Below are 24,635 nucleotides of genomic sequence, written 5' to 3'. Positions count from 1 at the left end.
GGCCGAGACAGTGCGCAAAATGGCGGCCGTGTGGCCAACGAGAGGCCTAGTTAGTAGGAAGAACTAGTATAAAGGCTGCTGGGATTGTAGGCCGCTCTCCCTAGCGCCCGCTCCATTCACCTCCCACCCATAGACAGCAACGGCACCGCGGTGGCGCTCCGCCAGGCCGCTAGGGGGCGCTATGCTCTGCCGCTAGGGGGCGCTCCGCCAGGCCGCCAGGGGGCGCTGTGCTGTCTCTTAGGGGCGGGGCGGGCCGTGCCGCTTCCTGGCGGCGGCGACTGGGCGGAAACGGCGGCGGCGGCAGCGGCCGAACGGGCAGCGGGTGGGCTCCGTGTTTGCCGAGTGTCACCGCCCCCACCCGGTCCTGCAGGCAGCATGTCGGTGGCGGGGCTGAAGAAGCAGTTCTACAAAGCCAGCCAGGTGAGGCACCGCGCCCTCCGTGATATCCCTCCGCTCTCGGTGTTACCGGGGGTTCGTTATCCCCCTCCGTATCGCCGTTCTCCGTCCGGTATCCCCGTGTTAACAAGCCATTGCTCCCCTTGTGTCCTTATGTTCTGCCTTGGGACACCCCCGGTGCCCCCTCCCGGTCTGTGCTGCTTGCCCATCCCGTTACCGGCGCCCATCCCTTGGCCAAAGCCTCACACAGCTCCCGTTGGTCGCTATGGGCTCCATTGCCATCCCCGATATGGGAACTGATCCCACACTGTTGTGGCAGTGGGTCACAGCACTCCTGGTTCAACCCCTCCATTGCCATTAGGGACCCTCCATTTCCTCTATGATGGATACGAGTCACCCCTGGTTCAACCCCTCCATTGCCATTATGTACCCTCTATCTCTTCTATGATGGATATGAGGCACCCCTGGTTCAGCCCCTCTGTTGCCATTAGGTGCCCTCCATCTCTTCTATGATGGATATAAGGCACTGTTGGAGCTCTGTATGCTATCAGTGTTGTGATATAAGCACAGAGCTGGGTAGCACAACCCTCCATCCAGGTCACCAAAAGGGACTTGGCTCCAGCATAGCAATACAGAGATCAATGCGGGTTCATTTATGGCCATCAATGAACACAGTGGGATTTTAGGAGCTGTGTGTTAAAGGGGAATGGGAGAGAAGTTGCATTAAAAGCAGCCTGCAGGGTGATGTTCCCCATGGACCACTCTCCTGTGGCATTGGGAAGTTCCCATTGCTGTGATGGCATCTGGTTTGGAGAAGGGTTTTGTGCTCAGCAAGGCAGAAGCACAGCTTTTTTTCCATGTATTTTTGGGACAGAATTGGATTTAATAGCACACCCTCATTAGGAGCACTGTTATGGGTCACCCCATCACTGCCTTTGTGCCGCTGTTTCCAATTAAAGGCAGGTTAATATCCCTTAGATCCACCAACGGGCTCGACTTCCCATAGTTTAAACCCTTCTAAAGCTCAGTCTGTGTATTGCTACGTGCATTGGTTCCTTTCTTGGCTGTGTTTATGTAAAAGCCTTTTGCTTAAGCAGCAAAGTAATACATTCCTCAAGTCATTCCCCACCCCCTTTATTACAACAGGAAAACAAATCTCTGCATCATTCCTTCATCTCTTATGACTTCCATGGGGGGAAGGTTGTGCTGAAAAGGAATGGTAGGAAGACTTTATTAGCACAGATGCGCAGTGTTGTTCTAGCAGGGCAATTAGAGGTGAAAGCACATGGATGAGTCAGAAGTAACGTGTTTCCAAAGCTTGGATGCATCTTCCTAAAACATCTGATGAAACTTTTCTGGGGGGAATTACTGTAAATTGAAGTGAATTCATATGTGTTCTAGCACAGTCATAGGATGGATCCTGCTGCTGCCTTCATGGTTCCAGTGGCTGGAATATAGGAAGGCAACCACATTGCAGAGGTTCTTTGGAAACAGGAGTGACTGGTTCTAGCTCTGCCCTTTCTCTGTGTTCTCCTCTCTTTTCCCTTTTCACCCTTCTTCCCTTTCCCTCCCCTGGTCCCACTCTTCAACCGCTCCTTGGCTGAAGCAGGAGGAGGATTAGCTATTTTTTGGCTCTCGTTAAGGTATTAAATGCTGCCAAAGCCAAACATGTGGAAGATCTTTCCTAAAACGCTGTGTTTTGTTCCACTTCTGTTATTAATTGAAGAAGAGCACAGCCAGGACTGAAGCATGCTGGGCCCTTCAGCCCCGGGTATGGGGATAGAGCTGGGCATTGGCTTCTGTCTCATACCCATATGCAATAGAGAACCTACATTACCCTGCAAAAAGCCATGCTTGCAATGCTGCAAGACGTGAGCCTTTGCATCCAGAACAGGTTTTGCTAGTTCACAGCAAAATGTTCCTCTGGAGAGAAGGGAGAAAAAAAAAGACAGTATAAAAATAAAACCAACCTTTAGAAAATGTTCTCCCGAGGGGGAGAAGCAACTAAATGAACAGCTTGGAGCTCCAGCAGCATCAGCTGGGTGCAGCATGGGAGGCTGTCATCACTGTGGTCCATTGCTGGACTCTCAGGTATGCAGGGAGATGCAGGAACCTTCTGGTGCAGAGGTGGCTTCACTTGCACTGTTTTCTATTAATACAAACCAATTTAAGACCTGAAGTGGAAGATTTAATATCTGCAAGACTTGCTGTTAACCTCAGTCATTTGATACACTTTGTGCATAAGCAGGGCGTAGAAATACGTCTGTGCTGTTCCTTGGTGAACCCAATGCCAGATGAGTGTATGTGAGGGTTCCTTGCTGCTCTCATACAGAACAGCATACAGTGCTGCCTGCGTCAGGTGTGTTATCTGCCATTAAGGGACAAGCCCTAGGGTGGAGGCACTTGTGCTGTGATGTGGCACTGGTGAACGTGTCCCCTCCCTCTGCCAGATAGCCCTGTCCCCAACTGCTGCCATTCATTCTATGTGTAACGAGGCCTTTGCACTGACATGAAACGTGGTTTTGTGCTCCCATCGATCAGCAGCTTGCCCTGATGGCTCAGCATGGGGTTGGATTCAATCCAGGTGGGTGAGTGGCGTTGCTTTTTTGCCTCACACAGCCCTCAGTGCCATTGTCACATTGAATGGGATGTGTGTGCTCTGAGCAGACCAAACCCAAACCTTGCTTGTCCTGCTCAGGCTCAATAACCAGACCAGCGTACGAATTCTTGTGCCTGCTGTGCCTGAGGAGCTGCTTGCCAGCCACCCTTCTGCTTGCAATCTGCCATGGCTGCACTCTGTGACCATGCCAAAAGCTGCAGCGTGTAGGGCAGCACAGCAGCCTCATTGCTATAGGATAACATCCTTTTCCCTTCCCAGGGTGTTCAAAATGAGAACAGAGAGTCCTGGCCCAAGACAAAGAGCAGCAGCCTCCCCCTCTGTGTGCAGGAGACAAAAGCTGTTTTCTCAGAGGGAAAGCCCTTCAAATACACACTTTTTTTCCTGAGTTTGATGATTGCTCTCAGGGCTCTTGAAGATATCTTTGAATGTGACTGATCTGAGGGCCTGGGTTGTGCTCTTTGGCCCATGACAGTCATTTCACTCCAGGAACAAAGTTGTTCCTACACCCTGTATGTCTGCAGTACGTGCTCACTGTCCCGAGCAATGGGTGAAGAATCAGCTGTGCATAAAGGCCTGAGACATGAGCCTGGCCTGAACACACAGCACAGGGACTACATAGGGACCAGGAGAGGGATGGCATTGCTCTTATTTTCTCTTTCTTCCTCTTGTCTGGTCCGGAGTGAGATTTCCTTTAGTTCCCTTTGGGTGAAGTTCTTTCTGTTGTGGCTTTGTGCTGTAGTTTCGGATGTTCTTCTTCCCCTCTCCTGTTTCCCACATTATACCTTTTAACAGTTCCCTTTTTCTTTTTATAGTTAAGCCAGTCCTTCTAGCACTCTGAGCCTTTCTCCCCCAGGCAGGAGATAGCTCTCCACTCATTTCCTTTGCTCTGTTTGCAGCTGGGCCGCTCTGAGTGTCACAGATGTGCTGTACAGTTCAGGGTCTCTTGCTGGAAGGGAAATGGGTTGCTCAGCATGCAGGATAACCTTTTATGCCGAAAACAAAACCCACAGAGGCCCATTTCCCTGGCCTGTTGGTGCCCTGTCTTGCTGCAGACGTTTTGAGTTGTGCCTGCTTTCAGATGGAAGTTGTTCCTGCACTGTTAAATGCTTCCACACCTGGAGCTCAAGACAGCCATTGCAAGAGCTTCAGGTGTGATGTCTGAATGCCTTATCTGAAAATATGAACTTAAACCAGCAAGCTGAGGGATTTGCCCTGTCCTGCCAGCCTTATCATCCCTCCCATGGCACTCAAGTTTTCCTCTATTAATATTAACCCAGGCTGGAGTCCTCTGCAACCTCCCAAGTTTCTTTGGGTATTCACCTGCTCCTGAGTCACAGGGCTGAGGAAAGGTGGATTTGCTCAAGCACAGCATGATGCTGGGTGCTCAGAGTGCCAGCCAGCAATGCAGAGCAAGCTGTGTTCTGCAGCCAGCCAGTGTGCTCCTGTCATCCTCACCCACTGGAGCCCAGTGTTTCATTGACACTTCTGTGCAAGACCATGTATGGCAGGTGCTGATGTGGAGCAGAATGCAGGTAATATGCTCACAGCAAACCTGAGAGTGAATGGGACTCAGGGAACATAAGTGCCTCTCCCTGTTCTCACTGTAACAACAGAATGCTGGTATAATGCCTGCTGCTACATCTAGCTAAAAAGACCATGTGCAGGATATTGTAATAGTAATTTCCTTCCTTTCTTGCTTGATTAGTCATTGATGAAATACTTGGCATGGCAGCATTGTTCTGCTGGTTAATCATTGGCAGAATAGCCTCACGAACACACCAGTTCTCAGCTTTTCTCAGTGTTGTCCAGCCTGTCTGGAGGTGCAGGTAGGGGATGGTTCATTGCATCAGTTATATTGACTTGGCTTTTCTCACCCTTTTAGGATTGTTTTCACAGCTTTTAGGCTCTCACCATAATGAAAGCTCCGATTCTTGAAAGGCAAAGACAGAAAGCAGAGGTGGAAAGCTCTGTCTCCTCCATACCCTGCTCGCTGTGCTTCCCTCCTCATTTCTCATGTTAAACAGAGCTCTGTTATCCCATGTTTACAGCTGGAGAATCTGGGACACAGGGAGGATGCATGATTCAGAGCTGTGGGGGAATCGTGTGGCACCAGGGATGCTGATTCCTCATCGTCACTTCACCCTGTCTAAAATTACCTATTTGTCTAACTGTTCTAACGGGTTAATTTGAGGGTGAAGTATTGAAAGTGTAAGACAGAGCTGAGGGGGTGGTGTTGCTGGATGCAGTGGAAGGAAATCCTTCCTCCTGCTTCGCCCTGCCAACACTTTCCTCCTGGGAAAGAGCAAAATGGGGATGAGATCAGGCAGCCTGCCCTGTAAAAGCTGACTTATTCCTTTAGCACATTTGTTGTTCTGTCTCTCCCTCATACGCCAGGACTCACAGCCCTATCCAGCAGACCCGGAGGGATGTGGACCCATAGCATGGAGGTGCTGCTGCAGGAGTAGAGCAATTCACCTCGTTTGAGATGCAGAAACACTCATGTAAAAATGAATCACAGCTGCAGGCTCTGTGTGCCTGGGGGGGGCTGTAGCTTCATGCAGAAGCTGGTGTATGCTGAAGGGAAGAGGTTCTGTCTGTGCCCCTCTGTGCGGGTATCCATGCTCATTTATAGGTTTATGGGGGGGCTGGGAAGAGTGCTGAACACTGGCCTCATCTTTGCCCTTCCATAGTCCCTGAGTCTCATGGCAACTTGTGCTTCACCCACTTGATGTGTACAGTATGTGCCACTGCCAAGCAAGGTGCCAAACTACTGGAAATGAAGAACAAAAACCCTTCCACCCAGAAATAAAGTAAATCCATAATTTAGAAGGCCTTGGGTTTGTAACATCATTCACATGGAAAAGCACTGATGCATCTGGACATTAATGCTGTTTCATAAGAGCCCCGTGCAGAGTGCTGCTGTGCTGGTTTGCTTGCTGCTGTGCCTCTTTGCTGGTCAAATCCTGAGTGTGAGTGATGAAATTGGGGCCCAAAGATGGAGCACGCAGGGAGCTGCTCTGCTCTTGTTTGTCTGCAGGGGTGACTTGCATGTCATGATGCAGATCTGCTCCCTGCTGAGCTGTGTCCCCTCGCTGTCATGCTGCATCCCTGGCCCTGAGCTGGGGGCAGGTGAGTGAATCTGTGCAGAGCTGGGACAGAAAGGGAAGGACCCGTGCTCCCCACTCACATTACTTCTCTTATAATGACTGGCTGTGTGACATGGCTTAGTGCAAGTTTCACACACACCCCTTGGCCTCTCCCTGCGTAAAAGTAATATATATATTATTATTTTATTTTATTTTTTTTTTCAGAAAGGAAGGTTTCCTCTTCCACCTCACCCCACCCATCCCCTTTAAACTGCAACCCCATCACTTTCAGGTTCCTGTTGACAGGAAGCAGCCGTGCTGGGCGGCCAGGGCTGCATGGCGGCAGCCATCCAGGCTGGAGCTGTAAGCAAGCAGCTCCCTGGATCCCCTCCAGCAGCAGCATGGCTTCCACCTGGAGCTGGGGGGTCAGGACCTGCCCCTCTGCTCCTCCTGGTGAAGGCATAGAGCCTAGATGCCGTGCTCATCCCAGCCTGTGCCATCATCACCCACCCACAAAGCAAATCCACTGAGTACAGAGGTGCTGCTCTTACCAGAAGGATTTTTTCCCCCTCATCTTCACTATGTACTGAAGTGGTGGAGCATTTAGCAAGCACTACATTTGGTGCTGACGTGTGGCTGCACACGTGCTTCTGTTGGGCACTGGGCAGGCACAAATCTGCAGCACCAGATGTTGCTGGAGCCTTTCTCATACGTAACAAAGCTCCTAATTGCATCGCATGCGTTTCCAAGAGCAAGGGAATCTGCACTGTGCTTGAACGGGGTAATGCAATAGGGGTTTCTGATACACCTGCTTCTCTGGCTTCAAGGCAGAAAGGCTGAAGTGGTGCATTGAAAGTGTCATCTGCAGAGTGAAAGCAAACTGCAGGAGCCTGACCTGGCTCTGCTGGCTCCCCGCAGCCTTACAGATGTCACTCCCCCTCTCCTTTTCCTTAGGATGCTGTGCTGGGCTGTGATAACCAAGCCTTTCCTACTATTCACGTTAACAAAGGAAAACGTGTGTGTATGAATTTCTGAATTATTTCTCTCCCTCTTTGATGTTTGTGTACACTGTGATAGCTGTAGTTCCCATTTGGCCATCGCTGCCTGTGTTAAGGAGGGGACTCCGCACGTGTCCTCCTCTGCTCCCCTTACAATTAGGAAGGGGGATTACTACCTTCCCTTGTACAGATCTGAGCTGCTGCTGAAGTCTTTTCACCACCCTTTTTGGATCTGGTCTGTCCATGAACCTGACTGCTGATTCACCTCAGTCCTAATTAACACAGTCACCATCTGAACCTGCACGCAGGTCTCTGAACCCACTTACCTCATTGCTCAGCATGTCCCATCAGCATGGCTTGGGCTCATTCATCACACTGCAGACCTGGGGCTGACCCTCTGTAGCCCCATTCCCAGCCCTGTGACATTCTTTGGGCTCTGTTGTATTGGAGGCTTTTGCTTGATGATACCATTCACTGCCCTGTGCCCTGGGGTGCTATTTTTCTTGTGTCTCGATTTTCACTGGAGCAGAAATCCTGTCTACTTCTTGAGAGCCCTTCCAGCAAGCTGCCTCACATCTGTTGTGTTTGGGACCTCCGGGTGTCATAAACCCTCCTTCTCCTTCTTTCATAAACCTTCCTTCTCCTTCTTTCCGTTGCTTTTCATGAAATCCTGAGATCCCTGGCAGCAGCACAGCCAGGCTGCTGGTTGCTCTGCTTTGGCATCATCAGGACTTTGCTGCTGGCTCACAATAGAGATGAAAAGCAAACTCCAGGAGGCACTTCAGCACTTTGGACTCTCTTTTTAGCCCTATCTACTGAGCATCTCTGAGTGCCAAATGGCAGCAGTCTCTTGCTTGTCTTTGCCCCCTACGTCAGAGCTCTGATGGAGCTGCTGGGAAGTGATTGCTCAGCAACTTCAGAGAAGTCAGGCAGTGATTAACAAAGGCTTTGGGAGATGGGATGTGGGGAGGTTGGGCCGGAAATCTGAACGCAAGGCAAATATTCCCCATTTCCCTTCATTTTACTGTAGCCGTGGCAGGTGGGCAAGGGGATGAGTTGCACAGGGGAGAATTGCTGCTGTTTTTCCCCGTGGTTTTGTTTTCGCTTGTTTGCTTGACCCAGTTTTTATTAATTCTAGCTGAGTAGAAACCACGTCTCATTTGGTATAAAGCATGCAAGAAGTAGCTAATAACAGGAGAAAATGTGATGCAAGGCCTCGTTGCTGACTCTTGGGAGGTGCCTGCTTTCATGTGGTAAGCCTATGGCAAGTGTCACCCAGAGCAAGAGGTAAGGAGTGAAACTTCTCCTCTCTGTTACCAATCTGTTCTCAGGGCAGCAACGTGGCCCTTGTACAATCTAGGACTCAAACACTGTCATCCAGGTACAGAAAATGAAAGGATGAATTCCCTGAGCAAATGGGCAGTGGTTGCATTGCACTGGCCTTAGCTCTGCGAGTGAGACCTTCTGGCTCCTGCTTAAGTTACGTTTCCTAATTCATGCTGTCCTCATTCCTCTAAGCCCATCTGGATGGAGATGAGTCATTCAATAATGCTTTGAGTAGGTGACTTGACAGGTGGCTCCCTAGAAAGCTGTCTTTGCCTATGACAGCTCTTTCCTTGTGGTTCCTATATGATAAGATTACAACCTGAGGTCACTTTGAAGGCATTTTGCTAGGGAAGGAGAGAAAGGGAAAGGGAAGGAAAGAGGACAGGGCAGAAGACAGCAGGGGAACCTCTGTATGTGTTTGCACAGGTTCATGGCTGATGCTCGATCTCAGGAGGGAGCAGCTCTTCCTCTAAAAGAACAGTAAAGGCAAGAAAGCCCAGCAAAAGCTTGAAGGCTGGTTACCAGAGTGAAAACATTTATGTGAGTAGAGAGATGGGATGAGGTAAGTGGCAGGTGGAACTGTCAGGTCCATATGCCCAAAGAAGTGAGATGAATAGCAGGACTGATGTTAGGAGCCAGCAGCAGTGACTCACACGGAGGGGCAGGGAGGTGAGAGCTTCTCCTGCTGTTTGCCTTCCTCTGATCTGCCCTTCTGCAGCCAAACTGCTGCTAACCTGTTCTTGACAGTAGGCAAATCACTTCCTCTCATTCTCTTTCCTCTTCTCTGCTTAGAGAGCTTCTCTGTCATGAGAGCTTAGAGACAGCACGGGTATATCCCAGGTGCTGGAGCAGAGATTGCACCAGCAATCCCAGCACTTACAGCTGTGTTTCCCTTTAACTACATCTCTCTACCAGGTTTTTTGTGTTGCACTAAAGCCTTTGGGATTCCAAACACGTACAGCACCTTTTTAGTTACTTTATGGGCTGTTTTCTTTTTTTTTTTTTTCCACTGAACTTGCTCTTTTCAAACGCAGGCAATCAGGGCAGAGCTGCTCGTCTGTTTGCTTGTCTGTGGTTTTTATTTCTCAAAAGGGCACTTTCTGCTGAGGCTCGACGCTGGGAGGGTGGCAGGGAGGAGGGAGAGGGCTTTGGCACGTCACTATTGGGAAGGATAATGTTTTCATTATAGTGTGGGCAACTGCTTTGAATGCTTTGATTGCATATGTTTGATACGTTATAAATAGCGCTGGCTGTTTGCTAAGGGGAAAAAAAATGCAAGTTTTAAAAGAAAAAATAGTGTGGTTTTGGTTTTTTTTTTCCACATTGTGCTTGTTTGAGGAAGTTATGTCCTACCTGAAGGTTGAAGAGCAGTGTGTGAGACTGGGATGTGTGAGGTCCCTGTGCAGAAGTTGCTTATTGGCATAGCACTGACCTCAGCCTCTGGTATCCACAGGCTGGGCAGCCAAAGACTTGCTCACCTTTAGGACCAATGCTGCACATCTGCCCTCTGCAGGATCTTGAGATGGAGGAGCTTCACCAACCAGCACTCCTCAGCTGCAGAAGGTTTGGATGGTGACATCTCCCCACTTGGTTTTGCCTCTATTTTCATGTTTGGTGATTGTACCGTACATTGATTTCCACTTTTTTTCTACACATCTGGCCTTCCTCTGTCACCAGCAATGGCTGGGTGTGATGCAACAAGGCTGCAGTGTACATCCCATTGCTCTGAGCTGCCTCTTGTTGACTCTGGGAAGGTCCACATCTGTTGCTTGCAAAATACCTCGATGCTCTGTATTCCTAAATACATCCACAGGCACCTGCTGTGCAGAGAGGTGCACTGGGTACAGCCTCATGTCACCATCTCTTTGCAGGAATGTTAAAGGGGTGGTGCTGCAGCCTGCAATGAGGGAAGTGCAGCTTTGGAGTGGGTGTGCCGGGGTCCTACTTAATGCCACTGAGATCTGTTTAGGTTTCAGTGATGGCGTGGGCAGCACCAGATGCCTGCTAGGCCTGTCTGATTCATCGGGTTTATGTAAGGGTGCACCAAATGACGAGAGCATTGTTGGATTGTTAGTTATTTACCACAAGCTCATCCTGGGGTTGAAGAGCAGTTGTGTAGGTTGGATGAAGGAGTGGTGGGCTTGGAAGAGGCTGGTGAGGATGAGGAGGGGTGCATGGATTTTGTGTGCAGCCCTCCCTCGTCCCTGGGGTTATGTTTCTCTCCCACTCTCTGCTATAAGAGAAGCCCTTTTTCATCCTGTCTTTCTTATCCTTTAGCATACCCAGATCATTCCTTCCTCTCCCTGTTGCCAGGCTCCTGTTGCAGTAGTTAGCTAACAAAAGGGCTTTCATTTCTGAACATCTTCTACTATGCACAGCCCTTCAGTAGCATTGGAACGCCAAAGGTAAGTGTGATAGCTTGACTTCCCGTGACTCTACAAAGGAAGCCCCTGTGAATCGATCCTTATTAAAATGAGGCTGCAAAATACAGTCAGGAGCAAAGAGACCGACAAGGCAGAAGATGTGTGCTGTGCTGTGGACGTGTTTGCTGGGTGGGATCCATCACTGCACCCTGGCACAGAACCAGAGCCGTCCAACAGGACTTGCAGTCACCACACCTCCCTACGCCCTGAGCTCAGGTCAGAGCCGTCTGTGCCATATTTTTACTGCCAGCAACCTTTAATTATACACAGGTGTTGCTTCTCTGCTGGACTATTTGTGCACCGTCTGCTTCATCCCTTTTTCTGACCCTACATATTGGTGGTTACAGTGCCAGGTAAACAGCCATCCTGTTTTGAAGCTGTTTTATCTCTTTGATCTGTGACACCCAACCGTATCGCCTTGTGCTAATATTTGCTCTAGGAAGCACACAGCTTTTGCTGCTGTGCAGTGCAGCCGAGGGCTTTTGCACTTCCACTGTGTCCTGCTTCTATCACACTGAGCTGCAGCACTGTCTCATGTAGGCTTAGCATTTTGCTTTATGCCCTCTCCTGGGTGTCCCTTGTATTGTCACTGGGCACCACCAAACGTAGCCTGAGCCCATCCTTCTGACCCCTTCCCCTTGGATATTGATTAGTACTGATCAGATCCCTTCTCCAGTAGGGACGGCTGTGGGCTAACATTAAGCTGGCCATGTCCCTGGCTCACATCCTTGCTGGCAAAGGAGGGAACTTGCATTAGTTTGTCCTCTTGCCTGGCAGATTTGGGACTGTTGGAATGGAGATGGCACACAGTCCCTCCTTCTTTCCTCCTGAGATGAAGCCTCGTAGCTTAATTAGAGCCAGCAGGGAGAAAACCTCAGTCTTATTCTTCCTTCACAGCAGGGCACCAGTAGCATTTCTTGGATGTCAAAAGGAGGATTAAATTAGCCTGCAAGCGAATTTTCCTCCTTCACATCTCTGTGCTCTCTGAGAGAGTGCTAAGCCTCCAAAATCACTGTGGTGATCACCGTGTACAACATGGCATGCAGTCCCTGATTATGGCAGAGCTCCCCATCAGAGGCAGTATTTGCAGCTTTCTGGGCTGCCAATCTGTGGGTGGGTGGAGAAAAGCAGGGATGGAATTACTCCACTTAATTGTACTCTTCTCAGGTTTATTGCAGAGGGAAGGATCTTTCTGGAGGTGCTGCTCTGGGCTGTGTAGAAGCCCCTTTCTGGTCATGGAGGCTGCATAGCGAGCTGTCTTTTGGCATAGAAGCACAAGAGTGGGTGGTGGCAGCTGGGAGTGAGTGCCCACACAGGGTCTGGAAAGCAGAGCAACCGCTTTGTGGTTTATTTTCCCTGCTCCATAGAGGAATGTGTACTTCCCCAGCTCAGAGCTGGCAGGCAGAAGTGTGTGCTGGCACCCCAAGCACAGAGCAAAGATCCAAAAAAAGCAAGAATTCAAGTTTTGGTTGTTTGCCCATCTGCAGGCAGCTCTGCAGTGATAACACCCCTTGGAGCCCCTATTGCCTCCTGGCACACTCTGAATCCATAGTCCTGCACTTCCCATGTTCTTTCAGGTGCTGGAAAGAAAGCTGGTGAGGTCAGGAGGGCTGTGCATGGACCACTGTGAGGCTGCACACACAGAGGGATGTGTGAAGATCCATCTGGGCATCCATCTGAAAATGAAATCCAGAGTTGAGAGCTGGGCTGGATGAACCTGGAGAGCACTGACCCCAGTGTTTAAATGCCCAGAGGAACCACAGCGATCTCTTTGTGAAACATCTGAGGTCCCCAGAAAGAGAAAAAAGCCCTTGCCCAGGTGAAGTGAGGCCCTGAAAGGCTGCTGCCTTCTATCTCAGTTCTTTCAAACTCTTGCTCTAAAAGGATATTTTGGCCTTGGGATGATTTATGCTACTGTTGCTCAGTGCAGAGCTGTCATTCAGAAGAGCTGTCTGCTCTCTAAGCCTCTTCCCTGTAATGTCTGCGTGCCTTGAAGCTCTGAGCAGCTGCAGATATCCATCCACTGAGGCACGAGGAGCATATCAGCCATAGCAGTCAGTGCTCAGCCCAACACCTTGGTTTGCAGCTCATCATTTGATTTTGGAACTAAGCACTGCCCAGTGAGTGCAGTCACACGGACCTTATGGGGTATCTCTAAGTGCATTTGGAACTGGATGTTTGCCTAAAGAGTTTTTTTTTCTCCTTGTCCTCTAACAACTAAGGAACCACTGAGTCCCCATGGGCACCACAGGAAGAAAGACTTGATAAAATCAGGTATTTGATGTTGAAGTAAACAAACCTTCATTGTTTGTCCAGAGCTGGAGTTTTGACTACAAGCACGAGGAATCCTGGCAATGGCCTGTGGCGGGCATCAAGAGCTTGGGAGGCAGCAGCCATTTCCTAGACCACTTTTGATATCTGTGGAGGTAATTTAGTGTGCACGGACCCATTTTGGGGCCTGGCAGTTGCTTGTGGATGTGTTGCAGGTAGCTCTGGCCAGTCTATTGAACCCCAGGTGTTGCCTTGCCACGAGGGAACAGGGCAGGAGATATCCCCCTCCATTTGGGTTGCATGGAAGGACACTTCTTCAGTTGGATTTAATAAAGCACTTTTGACACACGTCTTTGAGCTCAGGAAGGCGAATGGTGAAGCTTTGGGAAGAAGTCTTTTCTTACACTAAATGGCATTTTGAAGCAAGCCGATAAGCCCTTCATGCAGATAGCCAAAAGCAACCCTGCCTTTCCAGCTGTGTCAAACATCTCGTGTTCACTTTGTTTTAGAACAGACGTCAGAGATACCTTGATAATTGGATCTGAACGTTTTCCTGTAGCTTCTGTAAATCTCTTTATCCTTCTCTTTAAAAAAATCTTGAAATACAGAGCCCTAGATCCTAAGCTCTCACCATCTGGATTGCAAGGAGTTGTGGTTTAAGGCTTTGAGTGGTTCTTTCTGAGCTTAGTTCTTGTACTGGCTGCTGCAAGCAGAGTATCTTAATTCCCTGTTTACTTGCATTTTGCCTTGTGTGAAATTAAAGTTGAGAGACAATGCTGTTGCTTGCTTTTCCCAGCAAGCGTTGGAGTTGGAGCTGTGCTTATGAATTTAAAGAGCTTTGTAGCTTCTGCCAGGTGGGGAATATCCTGCCTATGTCTGAAGGTTCAGCTGTGGTGCCTTGGGAGGGTAGGGGACATTTAGATTGTTTAATGGGACAGTGTTAGCAAAGAGCCACGTGTTGTTACCATGCTTTGGGCTGTTCCTACTGCCTCCTTTCTCTTGCAGGCGCTGTCTGGACCACCCCTGTTCTCTTTCCATCCCCAGGACTCTATACCTCTCTGCATGAGGTAAACAGCCACTACCATGCCTGATTCTTCCTGCCTTGTTCTTTTTCTGCAGCTTGTCAGTGAAAAGGTTGGAGGGGCAGAAGGGACCAAACTTGACGATGACTTCAGGGAAATGGAAAAGGTGAGCAAGAGATAGGAGAAATCCCTAAAATCACCCATGTCACCTTCTGTGACCTTGCCAAAATCCTGAACTGATCTTCACTGCTGCTGGATCATCTTGTTTTCCTACAGAAAGTGGATGTGACCAGCAAGGCAGTTACAGAAGTACTGGCCAGAACAATAGAATACCTGCAGCCAAACCCAGGTGAGTGGTGGGACCTCTCCTATCCTTTGCCTCCCAAAGAGGGTAAGAGGGAAATAGGCAGAAGGTGCAGAGAGACCTCAGAGAGAAACTTCACGACCTTGAGGTGTGCCACCAAGCCCATATTTGTTATCAGGTATTCTGCCTACCTTTACCTGATGTATGCTGGGCTGTCCTGTACATTTCCTGTGGCTTTCCTAATAGTCTGAGCCTAATGAGGTCCTACCCTAGCTCACAGGTGCTTTGTGATTGTAAAGCCATCTCGACCAGTGATGTATTTCTGGGCTGAAAGACACTGCTGTTGCTGTCAAACAGTGAATAAAACAGACAAATCTTTAACGTTGGATCTAGGAGAGATCTGGAGGGGACCTATTTTTACCAGGGTGTCCAGAAAAAATATAATCTCTGGGTTGGGAAGAGTCGGTTGGCTTTGTAACCACCACCTCCAGAGCCTGCTGCCCTGTGTGTTTCCAAGCAGCTTGTTCAGAGAATGCTCCAGGGACTATGGGAGGGCTGGGGAAACTCCTTTGGCCTTCACCAGTTAGCTGTAGGGATCTATATTTGTTTGCTGCCTTGGAAAAGAAACTTTACTTTTCGTAGCAAGTGATATTTCTGGTAGATTATGACAATAGCACTTCTTGGCTTTGGGAGTCACTTAAAAAAAGTGAAGTGCTGGCAGTGACCAGCAGCTGCTGGCAAGTCCAAGCAATTACAAACACGGCTGTGGCTGTTTCTTTGCCAGCTTCCAGAGCCAAGCTATCCATGCTGAACACAATGTCGAAGATCCGTGGGCAGGTGAAGAGCCCAGGCTATCCACAGTCAGAAGGGCTGCTGGGGGATTGCATGATCCGCTACGGCAGGGAGCTGGGCGAGGACTCCAACTTTGGTGAGTGCCCCGTGGGGCTGCTCCCTCCAGGAACGTGCAGATGAGACAGCAAAGTCCGGTGCCAAATTTCCAAGCTGTTCCTCTGGATTCCTAAAGGGCTCTATGACCCTTTGTATCACTTAGCAGCATGTGCCTTTGGTCCAGGCCAGTAACGAGTGCCAGATCTATAGCAGTCTCAGAGCAAATGCATGGCAGCGGCTGTGCCTCATTTCTTAAACCAAAACCAAGGGTAAAATCCACAGCTCAGTGCTGATGTGCTTTAAAACTGAGTGTAGTGATGTGGAGACTGGACTGAGCAAGACAAGGTGCTTTAATATACAATACAGCTCTGCTATGGGGATTCTGTAGCCAAGAAATCTCTTCATGGGGTAACTTCTCATAATCATGAAACAAGCCACGTGTGACTTGCAGGCCTGAAGGGAGTGTGAAGCTATTTGATGACATCAGTCTTAATCCAGTGAAACATCAGCCTGCCCATGTGACAGAGCCAATACAGTGCACAGCTGTCTGATGGCTTCCAGCGCAGGGAGGAGCCTTCTTGCTTCAGGAAAATTACAAAGCTCTGGCTACTCTGTGGGAGTGATGAATTCTCGAGGGTATCTCTGGCTGACTCAGAACTCTGTATCTCTCTTGGCTTGCAGGAAACCAGCATTATTGCAGTGCAAAGGGGAAGGAAGTTTTTAGAAGGACATAGCAAACGTGGCTTCCTTTAATAGCCTCTCTTTACAGAAACACTTAACTTGATGCGTTTTTATTTTGACAGGTTATCTAGAGTTAGCACCATTGAAATAATTCTTTTGCAGATACTCTGTTAAAGTCCTCTAAAGTACCTCTAAAGTCCACCTGGACAGCAGACTGGTGGTTTCACTTTACTCTCCATTTCATTTGCATCGTCTCCTGTGCTGATGTGGTGCTGAAACGATTGGTTTGCCAAAGCTGCACAGGAATAATTTAATCTATAAATGGTTTCCACTGGAATAAAAAGCCAAGACTAAAAATGCTTTGCAGCCAGGCTGTCTGTTTTAACTGTCATCATTAGAGGGAGCTTTAGAAAAGCTAAATAGGTTTCAATAAGCGACTCTGAGTTCTAATTCAGCAAGCGGTGGAAAAAGAGATAAGATTGGCTTGGTAGAGGTCCAGAATGAATAGAAGGCTGCAGGTTTGTTGATGACATCTGGGGACACTTGAGAGGTTGATCAAGAGTGCTCTGGGCTTAAAAACCCTCTGACCAAAAGGATGGCCTGGCTCAGTCAGGCCAAATGTACTCTGCCCCCAGCTTCTGCTGCCAGCAGTGGCCAAGCAAGGTTAAAGCAGCGCTCAGCCAATTAGTAGCACAGGGACTCGCTGAGTTAACAGAGCTGTTTACAAAACACCTTTCCTTTCCTCTGTGTAGTTTGTAGAGATTGTTCCTTGTTTTCAGGGGAAAAAAATGAAGCACGTTGGTGAAGTGTCTTCTGCAAAGCTGGCACCAACGTGCCATTGCCTGCTGTCACACCAGTCAGCACTCCCTGTGCTCAGCTCAGAGAGTTGCTCCATATAGAAACGTGGAGGTTTTTGACATGTGACAGAACTTGCACACGCTGGGTGTCACGGCAGAATGGCTCTGCATGCAGCTGCCACAGACTTTGGCTCTATTTAACTGGCTGGCCTGTTCTCCTCCTCCCTTTCTCTTCCCTTCCTTTTCTCACTCAAAGGCGATGCGCTGCTTGATGTCGGGGAATCTATGAAACAATTGGCTGAAGTGAAGGACTCGCTGGATATTGAAGTCAAACAAAATTTTATTGATCCCCTCCAGAACCTGTGTGACAAAGACCTGAAAGAGATCCAGGTAAATGCCACGGTGTTGTCTCTGCTGTTCATCTCCGTAGATTCTGGCCTCTTTTGGCTATTAGTGCATGTAACCACTTGCTCCATCACAGTGGGAAACGATGTTGACATGCACAGGTATCACTTCTATTCCTCTGCACGTAATGTGCATTCTCTGTCCAGCACTTTCAGTTGCTTCCAGTCTCTGGCTCTTTCCTCTTTTTCATTACTGTTCATAACCGTCTTCTTCCCAGCACCATCTCAGGAAGCTTGAAGGCAGACGCTTGGACTTTGATTACAAAAAGAAGAGACAGGGAAAAATCCCTGAAGAGGAACTCCGACAGGCCCTGGATAAATTTGAAGAGTCCAAGGAAATAGCAGAGATCAGTATGCAAAACCTCCTAGAAACTGATGTAAGTGCATGGAGGACTCCTTACTGCCCCTGGGGCTGAGAGCTGGGGGTGGGTTGTGTTCCATCTGCATGAGGGTGCCATTGGGAATGAGTTTGGCCAGATAATGCAGCACCCTTGGGAGGGATTTGACCAGCTGGGGAATGGAAGCCTTGAGGGTGGGAGACAGTGGCCTCCGTTCTGCTGAGCCTGAGCCGGAGCTTTGTCTCTAGTATCTGAAATCCCAAACCTCATCCTCATTTCCTTAAGGAAACTGCCCCTTGTGCGCATTCCCTTGTATGATCTCAGCCCTAGTGGGATTCTCCTGTCAGCAAGGGAAAGCTATTCATCCTGTCTTGGTGTGATTCTCTCAGATTGAGCAGGTGAGCCAGCTGTCGGCCCTGGTGGATGCTCAGCTGGATTACCACAGGCAGGCAGTGCAGATCCTGGACGAACTTGCAGAAAAACTCAGACACAGGTGAGTTATCACAGCCATGAGCTCTGCATGGCGCTTCCCTGTAAATACCTGGCTCCTTGTCTGAATCTGCCCCCTGGTGTTAAAGCCAGTTCTTGCAGTCATTGCAGCTTCGGTCCAAACCTCATTCAGATCAACGATGGGCACATTCTAAAATACAAAACAACATGTCTGTCTTTGCTTCGTGGGTAGCTGGTTTGAGCAATGCCTGAATTGGTGTGTGCAGTTCCCAGGGAACTTGATATTGAATTTGGCAGAAGAAGGGTTGATATGCAGTGCACCCTTAATGCCAGTGCCCATAGCTCCTTGCAATTTGGGCCTTGACCAGGAAGTATCTTTTAGCCAGACCTGGGATCAAGTAACCGTGCTGCTGGAGCAGATAGATCAGATGTCATGACCTGAATGTGCCTGTCGCCTATTAGCGTAGTGTCTTCATGCCATTAGCTTCAGTTGTAGTTAGGGAGCTGGAGTTCCTGGTGATTTCTGCCCTGCTGCTCTTGTGTCATAGAAGAAGCCACTGAATGGATGCCGTGTCTGGTTGGAATTGAGAAGAGCTGGGAGTATCCTACCACCCTGAGCTTTCAAAGTGCAGCACGAGTGTCCTCTGCTGGCCTGAAAGCAGTGGTTGCCTGAGCTGCCTCTACAGCAAAGCCTGGGGGTGTCATCTTCCGAAAGCTGAGCTGCAGGTCTGAGTTGGAGGCAACTGAAATTTATCCCTCTGTGGTTGCAGGGTCTCAGTTATGTTTGCCTTGCCTAGATGAGGACATAGGAGGGAAAGCTTTGTGTTCTAGCTCTGGTAGCATCATGAATTCTCCAAAGCATTCACACCAACAAGCAAGATGTGCACTGATCTTCTTCGACTCGTTTTCACTTTAATTTACCCACATTTCTTTTGATTCTGACAGAATGGGGGAGGCCTCCTCACGTCCCAGGCGGGAATACAAGCCCAAACCCAGGGAGGCATATGACCTTGCAGAGAGTGACCAATCTAACGGAGGCTTCTCTTTTGCTCCCACCCCTAGAGTCTCAGGTAAAGTTGTCCCATGTATGTCAGCGTGCACACAGGTGTCTCTGGAGCAGTGTCCTGGGGATGGAGGGGAACTGCTCTCCCTGACAGTTATGTATCTCATGTGTTGGATGTACCTGCACAAGCTGGTGGCTCTGAAAGCATCTTAAATATCTCTAGAATCAGTCTGTTTTCTCTTGAGGCCCAATAGCATTTGTTTTCTTGACTTTGGAGAAGTCCCAGCAGAGCCTCCAGTCTGGGTCACTGACTGATAGCACCCAGTCAGTGACAGCAAGGGCAGAAAGGAAAAATTAAACATCTCTCCTTCCCCATCTTCCATCACGCTGCATTTGTCCCTCCCTGGTCCCAGCGAGGCAGGTGGTTTTCTAACAGCATGCAGGATGCCATGTTTCTCCTAACAGAACCTCCCTTTGGGCTCTGCCTTCCCCTCACTCCTGTTCACATTGTTTTAAGCATGTCTCTTTTTGTTTGGAAGCAGCTTCCTCCTCTTTCCGATACGACAGGCCGTCCCGGTCCTCCGTCAGGAGTATGCGTGAGTTTCCTCCCACTGCACTGCATGATGTGTGACCACCTCTTCCCACCCCTCCTTGCTCCTCCTTCCTTGACACTGCTTCTTGAAGCCACTAATACCCCTGTGCTGAGCCACTGTGCCCGGCCAGCAGAACACCTAAGCTAAACATCACCTCTGCTGAGGCCCAAATTAACCCAACCATGCTATATTGATACTTACTACCCTAAAGCTTTTGCTCACCTGGATGAGTTTTAGCAGTAACCATCACGCAGGCACATCCAGGCACACAAAGATCAGGAGATCTACCATGAAATGTCAACCACCTCACTCCTGTTACAAGCCACCCAGCCTTGATTTGTCCTGCTCCTGCTGCCTGCTGTCCTCTACCCTGCAGCTGGAAGCTGGGGACAGAGCGGGCAGTGCTTGGGTACATGATGTGGGTTTTGTGGTGTCTGGCAGTAAGCAGTCTCAGATGGGTTATGACTTGTGGTAAGTCCCCAAGCTGGGCCCACAGGTTGACTCGAAGGGGTTCGGGGGCTTTCATTGGGGTACAGGGGCAGGCTGGATCTCTGTCTTGGAGGCATCAGAGTGGGGCAAGCAAGGGGCTTGTGGTACAGTAGTGGGATAGGAGGGCTTAAGGAGCTTGGAAAGGATTATATGCTGTGGTTGTGGGACCAGCTTGGCGTTTTGAGAAGTTGTTTCCAAAAGGAACTTGCTTGGCTGCTGCTTTTGGTGTTTTCTGAGTTCTTTTCTAATGCTGAGTCCTCTCGTGCTGTGGAAGTTCAGCAGACCAGATGTGCTGGGCCTCCTGTTCTGCCATTCCCCCTGCCCTGTTTGGAAGAGCCCTAGCACAGAGCCATGCCAGGCACTGATCAACAGGGGCCCTCGAGTCTGTGGTGGTCTGCATTAGCTCAGCCTGTTCTCAGTAGGATCTCTACAGCTGCAAAGTTTAGTGCCTGCTCTTCTCCTATTTGGGTGGGGGGTGCTCGGGGAAGGTACAGGGATGGGGACTGGGCTCTGGGAGTAAGATATGAAAGGAAATGTTTGGAACAAGAAGGCAGAGGAGTTAGTGAGCTAAAACCCATCAAAGAGTTCACATGGTAATGCTTTGCTAATGCTTTACCATCCTGGGGGCAAAGCTAACAAGCAGCTTCTCCCAGGCAGGGCAGAGCCCCCAGTACTCACTCATGTCACTGGGGCTGTGTGAGTCCTGGCTCTGGCAGACCTGATGGCCCCATGTGGTGTCTTGGACTGGAGTGAGTGGCTGGCAGCCAGCTGTGGGGCTGGGGCTGAGCTGTAGGCAGCCAGCTCACCCCTTGTACATGCTCTCCCCACAGCTCACCTGGACCAGCCCTGCTGCAAGGCACTCTTCGACTTCGAACCCGAGAATGATGGTGAGCTGGGTTTCAAGGAAGGTGACATCATCACCCTGACCAACCAGATCGATGAAAACTGGTACGAGGGCATGATCAATGGCCAGTCAGGCTTCTTCCCTCTCAACTACGTGGAAGTGCTGGTTCCACTACCTCAGTGAATTGGCATCTCTCCCCGTTCCTCTCCACTCGTGCCCCCACACACAGCGCAGGGCCGAGCCTGCATTCCACGTTTGTCCTGACACTAGCAACCCTCTAATGAGGTGGGGAGAGAAGACACGGCCATTTCCTGTATCATCTCGGGGTGAGTTTGCCACCAGGGAACAAGCCAGAGGGGTCACGCAGCCCCATCCTGGAGAATATGTTTTGTCTTTTTTGGTTTTATTTTGTCCTTCTGGTGCTTGAACTTAGGTACTTTATGAGTCCTGCCAGGTTCTTCCCAGTCTGTATGTTCAAGCTGGGTCGTAGGCCTCTCCCTATCCAGTTTTTATCTTTCCTTTGGTCCAGCATCCATATGAACCAAGTTGGCTGTGCCGGAGAGCTGGGGTGCATGACCTTTATGCTGAGTGTTACCCCAGGTCAGCTGGGTCTGAGCAGCCCTGAGCCTTGTAGAGGGGTGAGAGCTTTGTCCCTATTTCAGCCACGGTGTGGGCATCTGCCCCTGAACACTACCCACCTCCCCTCAGCCCACAGCCCCTGCTCATTCTGACACCCAGCTGCTGTGGGAAGGGACTCAGCTTCCTCAGCATCCCAGAGCCGGGGCTCAGTGGAGGAAGCACGGGGCAGAGCAACACTATGACATAGATGGAACACTACACCAGCTCAGGGCAGTGCTGAGCCCTGCTTGGAGCTCTGAGCTGTCTTTCCCCTCCCTGGAGATGGGCAGAGATGTCTGATTCATGGTGCTGGTTCTCTGCCCTCTCCATGGCATGGCATGGTTCAATTCCGTTCTGCCCTGGAAGTGTTTTTAAGCTGGGCTGCTTCTGAAGTTTGGGCTTTTCCTGCTGCAGCCTCTACCTGCAGAACTGGGGGGTGACTCAACGGGCAGCTGGGCTGCAGCCCAGGGTGAATATGGGAGAATATCTCAAGTTGGAATGGACCCATAATGATCATCCAGTCCAACACTTGGCTCCAGACAAGGGAGGCAGACGATGGCTCCTGCCCGTGGCAAGGCAGTGCAGATTGCAGCGTGGTCCCAACCAAGATCCTCTCACCTGCCAGCTCTGTGCTTGTTCTCCCCATCAGCACCCCAAGAGGCTGAGCTGCAGTCCCTCTGCTTTCTCACTGGGGCTGCTTGCTTTGGACCAGGTTAATCCTCATGTGCCTTTCCTGCCGCCCCTGCTCTGGCAGCCCCCATGGCCATCTCCACCCATTGGGAGAAGCTGCTCCCTGGGCTCTGTGACTCTCAGCTTCTGCTCCCTGCAAACGTGTTAGGTGGAAAAGGCATTTATGTCTCTGCACCCCCTTCTGCCCTGCTCCTGGCTGCCCTGGGTGCTCCCAGCCTCTTTCCTAATGCACATTTTGGAATGGGGCTGGGAGCTACAGTGCTCAGCATGTCCCCAGCCCCTGGAGGAGGGAGCATGGCACTGCCTTCTGCACCCACAGCTCTGAGATCCATTCCTTGCTTCTTCCAGTGTTCATAGAAAAATGGTTTCCCTGTTCTGGGGGCCTGGCATCTCTGCTGCAGCACTTGGCAGGGCTCTGGCATTGCATTTCTTGACCAACACCCTCTTGGCCATGCGTGCAAGCCTAAGCTCCCTGCCAGCCCCACGCTGCAGCTGCTCCATCTCCTGTTACATTTACACAGAACCTTTTTAACGTTTTTAACCATGCATGTCAACGTACGTCTGGTCCCTTGCCACACTGTGGGCTGACCCTCATCTGGCACTGGTGCCTGACCCTCCCTCCTGGTGCAGGATGTGGGAGCACACGTGGTTTTCTCCCCCAGCTCCCAGAAGTAAAGGGGGCTGAAGGGACTGATGGCCTCAGTGCCTTGTCCCTACCCCACTGGGGGCTGCAGCCATGGCCCAGGACTGCTGGCTCCTGCTCAGGTGGATCGAGATGAGTCTGTCAGCTGGGGACAACTTGCAAGACCTTTTTTTTTTTTTTTTTTTTTTTTGTAATGGTTTGTAAAGGGGAAAACAAACAAAGAAACAAATGGAAACCCACAGATCTCAACTTGTATCTCTGAATAAAAGTATTACGTGTTTTCTTCTTTCTAATGGCTGCATCCCCTCTGTGCATGTGAGGGGCTGGGATGGAAGTGGGGGATGTGGAGGAGCAGCACTGGAGGAGCATCCAACCCACCCCCTGCTCTGTGCCTGTGGCTGGGGGAGAGCCAGGTGGGCTGAGTGCATCTGAGTGGCACCCAATACTGACCCAGCAGTGCTCAGTGGCTGATCCCACTGCCTGCACCCCATGAGATGCAGCACTGCTTGTCCAGCAGCTCATCTCAGAGCAGACTTAAGGAGTTAATGATGCCCTGGGACAAAGCCAACCTTTCCACCATCCAGCATTACCTGTAGCTCCCTGCTGTTATCTGCATGGGGATACCTGTGGATTCCATTTCCATATTCACGGAGCTTTAATAAGCTTGCGATGTCTTTAACTTCCACAATTAAACGTGAAATCCTTCTTGTTTTTTCCCTTTCCTCCTGCAGTTTAGCATCTGCATGGGATGTGTAGAGCAGAGGAAGGAGGCTGAGCAGGATTAAGCTTTGGGGATCTCCACAGCCCCACATCCATCTGCTGTATGTCAGTCTTCAGATCCCAATGCAGACAGATAGACGAGGTACCAGCAGAGGTGTGGGGCATCCTGTGGGTTTCTTTGGCTCCATCTCCATTCCCAGAGCTCCTGGGTACCCCAGGGCCGTGTTATGGGGTCTCAGTTTGGGGTTGTGATGGGGACAGACCCCTTTACCCACCTCCTACCCCTCTGCTGGGCTATCAGACACACACACCCCATACACTTATATAGATACCTCATGTCCCTTATATTGGGCTTTATAGGGCCCAGCCCAGCAGCTCCCAAGGGCCATGAGCATCTATAGGGCAGCCAATAGGGATCCTATATCCAAGCTTTGGGGGCAGTGCAGGTTAGGAGTTGATTCCCTGTATTCTCTATGGGGTTCAGAGCCCCAAAGCAGAACCGAACCGAACCGAACCCCCCCTATCTAGTACCGATCAGGCTGGAGAGGCCTCAAACCCGGCCTAGCTCCGTAGCCTTTATCACAGCACTGTGATTGAGGCTGAGATTCAACCCCATCCAGATATGGGCCCTGTATTCCCAATATGGGCCCTGTATTCCCAATATGGGCCCTATATTCTCAATACGGGCCCTGTATTCCCAATATGGGCCCTATATTCTCAATATGGGCCCTGTATTCCCAATATAGGCCCTCTATTCCCAATATGGGCCCTATATTCCCAATATGGGCCCTATATTCCCAATATGGGCCCTCTATTCCCAATACGGGCCTTCTATTCCCAATATGGACCCTATAATCCCAATATGGACCCTATAATCCCAATATGGACCCTATAATCCCAATATGGACCCTGTATTCTCAATGAGGCCCAACACGAACCGGAACCGGGCTCCATGAAGCCCCGCCTCCTGACCTCTGACCCCCGACCCCACCGCCCGCCCCGCCGCTCCTCCGCCGCTCCCCCCGCCCATC

The 24,635-nt window shown here is 50.1% G+C and overlaps 1 protein-coding gene across 3 annotated transcripts; it reads left to right on the top strand.

The window, feature by feature from the left end:
- Positions 1–253: 253 nt before the first annotated feature.
- SH3GL1 (SH3 domain containing GRB2 like 1, endophilin A2) lies at positions 254–23,177 on the top strand. 3 transcript variants are annotated; one of them, XM_015886590.1, is made up of 10 exons: positions 254–420; positions 14,240–14,308; positions 14,419–14,491; positions 15,231–15,374; positions 17,069–17,202; positions 17,435–17,593; positions 17,944–18,047; positions 18,950–19,074; positions 19,550–19,603; positions 20,920–23,177. In XM_015886590.1, the coding sequence occupies exons 1-10, from the start codon at positions 376–378 to the stop codon at positions 21,114–21,116; spliced, it is 1,104 nt and encodes a 367-aa protein (XP_015742076.1). In that variant the 5' UTR covers positions 254–375; the 3' UTR covers positions 21,117–23,177. The 3 variants fall into 3 exon arrangements, with proteins under 3 accessions (XP_015742076.1, XP_032296853.1, XP_015742075.1); XM_032440962.1 differs by lacking the exon at positions 254–420 and adding an exon at positions 12,789–13,275; XM_015886589.2 differs by lacking the exons at positions 254–420; positions 19,550–19,603 and adding an exon at positions 12,791–13,275.
- Positions 23,178–24,635: the final 1,458 nt, after the last annotated feature.

The sequence above is a fragment of the Coturnix japonica genome, chromosome 28 (assembly GCF_001577835.2).
Source record: "Coturnix japonica isolate 7356 chromosome 28, Coturnix japonica 2.1, whole genome shotgun sequence".
In the NCBI taxonomy this organism is placed as follows: domain Eukaryota; kingdom Metazoa; phylum Chordata; class Aves; order Galliformes; family Phasianidae; genus Coturnix; species Coturnix japonica.
This window is presented reverse-complemented; position numbering and strand designations above follow the sequence as displayed.

Bases quoted from the DNA above. Each gene is read 5' to 3' on its own strand.
- SH3GL1 (XM_032440962.1), top strand. From the start codon at position 13,204: ATGGCCTGTGGCGGGCATCAAGAGCTTGGGAGGCAGCAGCCATTTCCT. The intron at 14,492-15,230 runs GTGAGTGGTGGG...TTTCTTTGCCAG, and splicing joins ATACCTGCAGCCAAACCCAG to CTTCCAGAGCCAAGCTATCC. The intron at 17,203-17,434 runs GTAAATGCCACG...TCTTCTTCCCAG, and splicing joins AAGACCTGAAAGAGATCCAG to CACCATCTCAGGAAGCTTGA.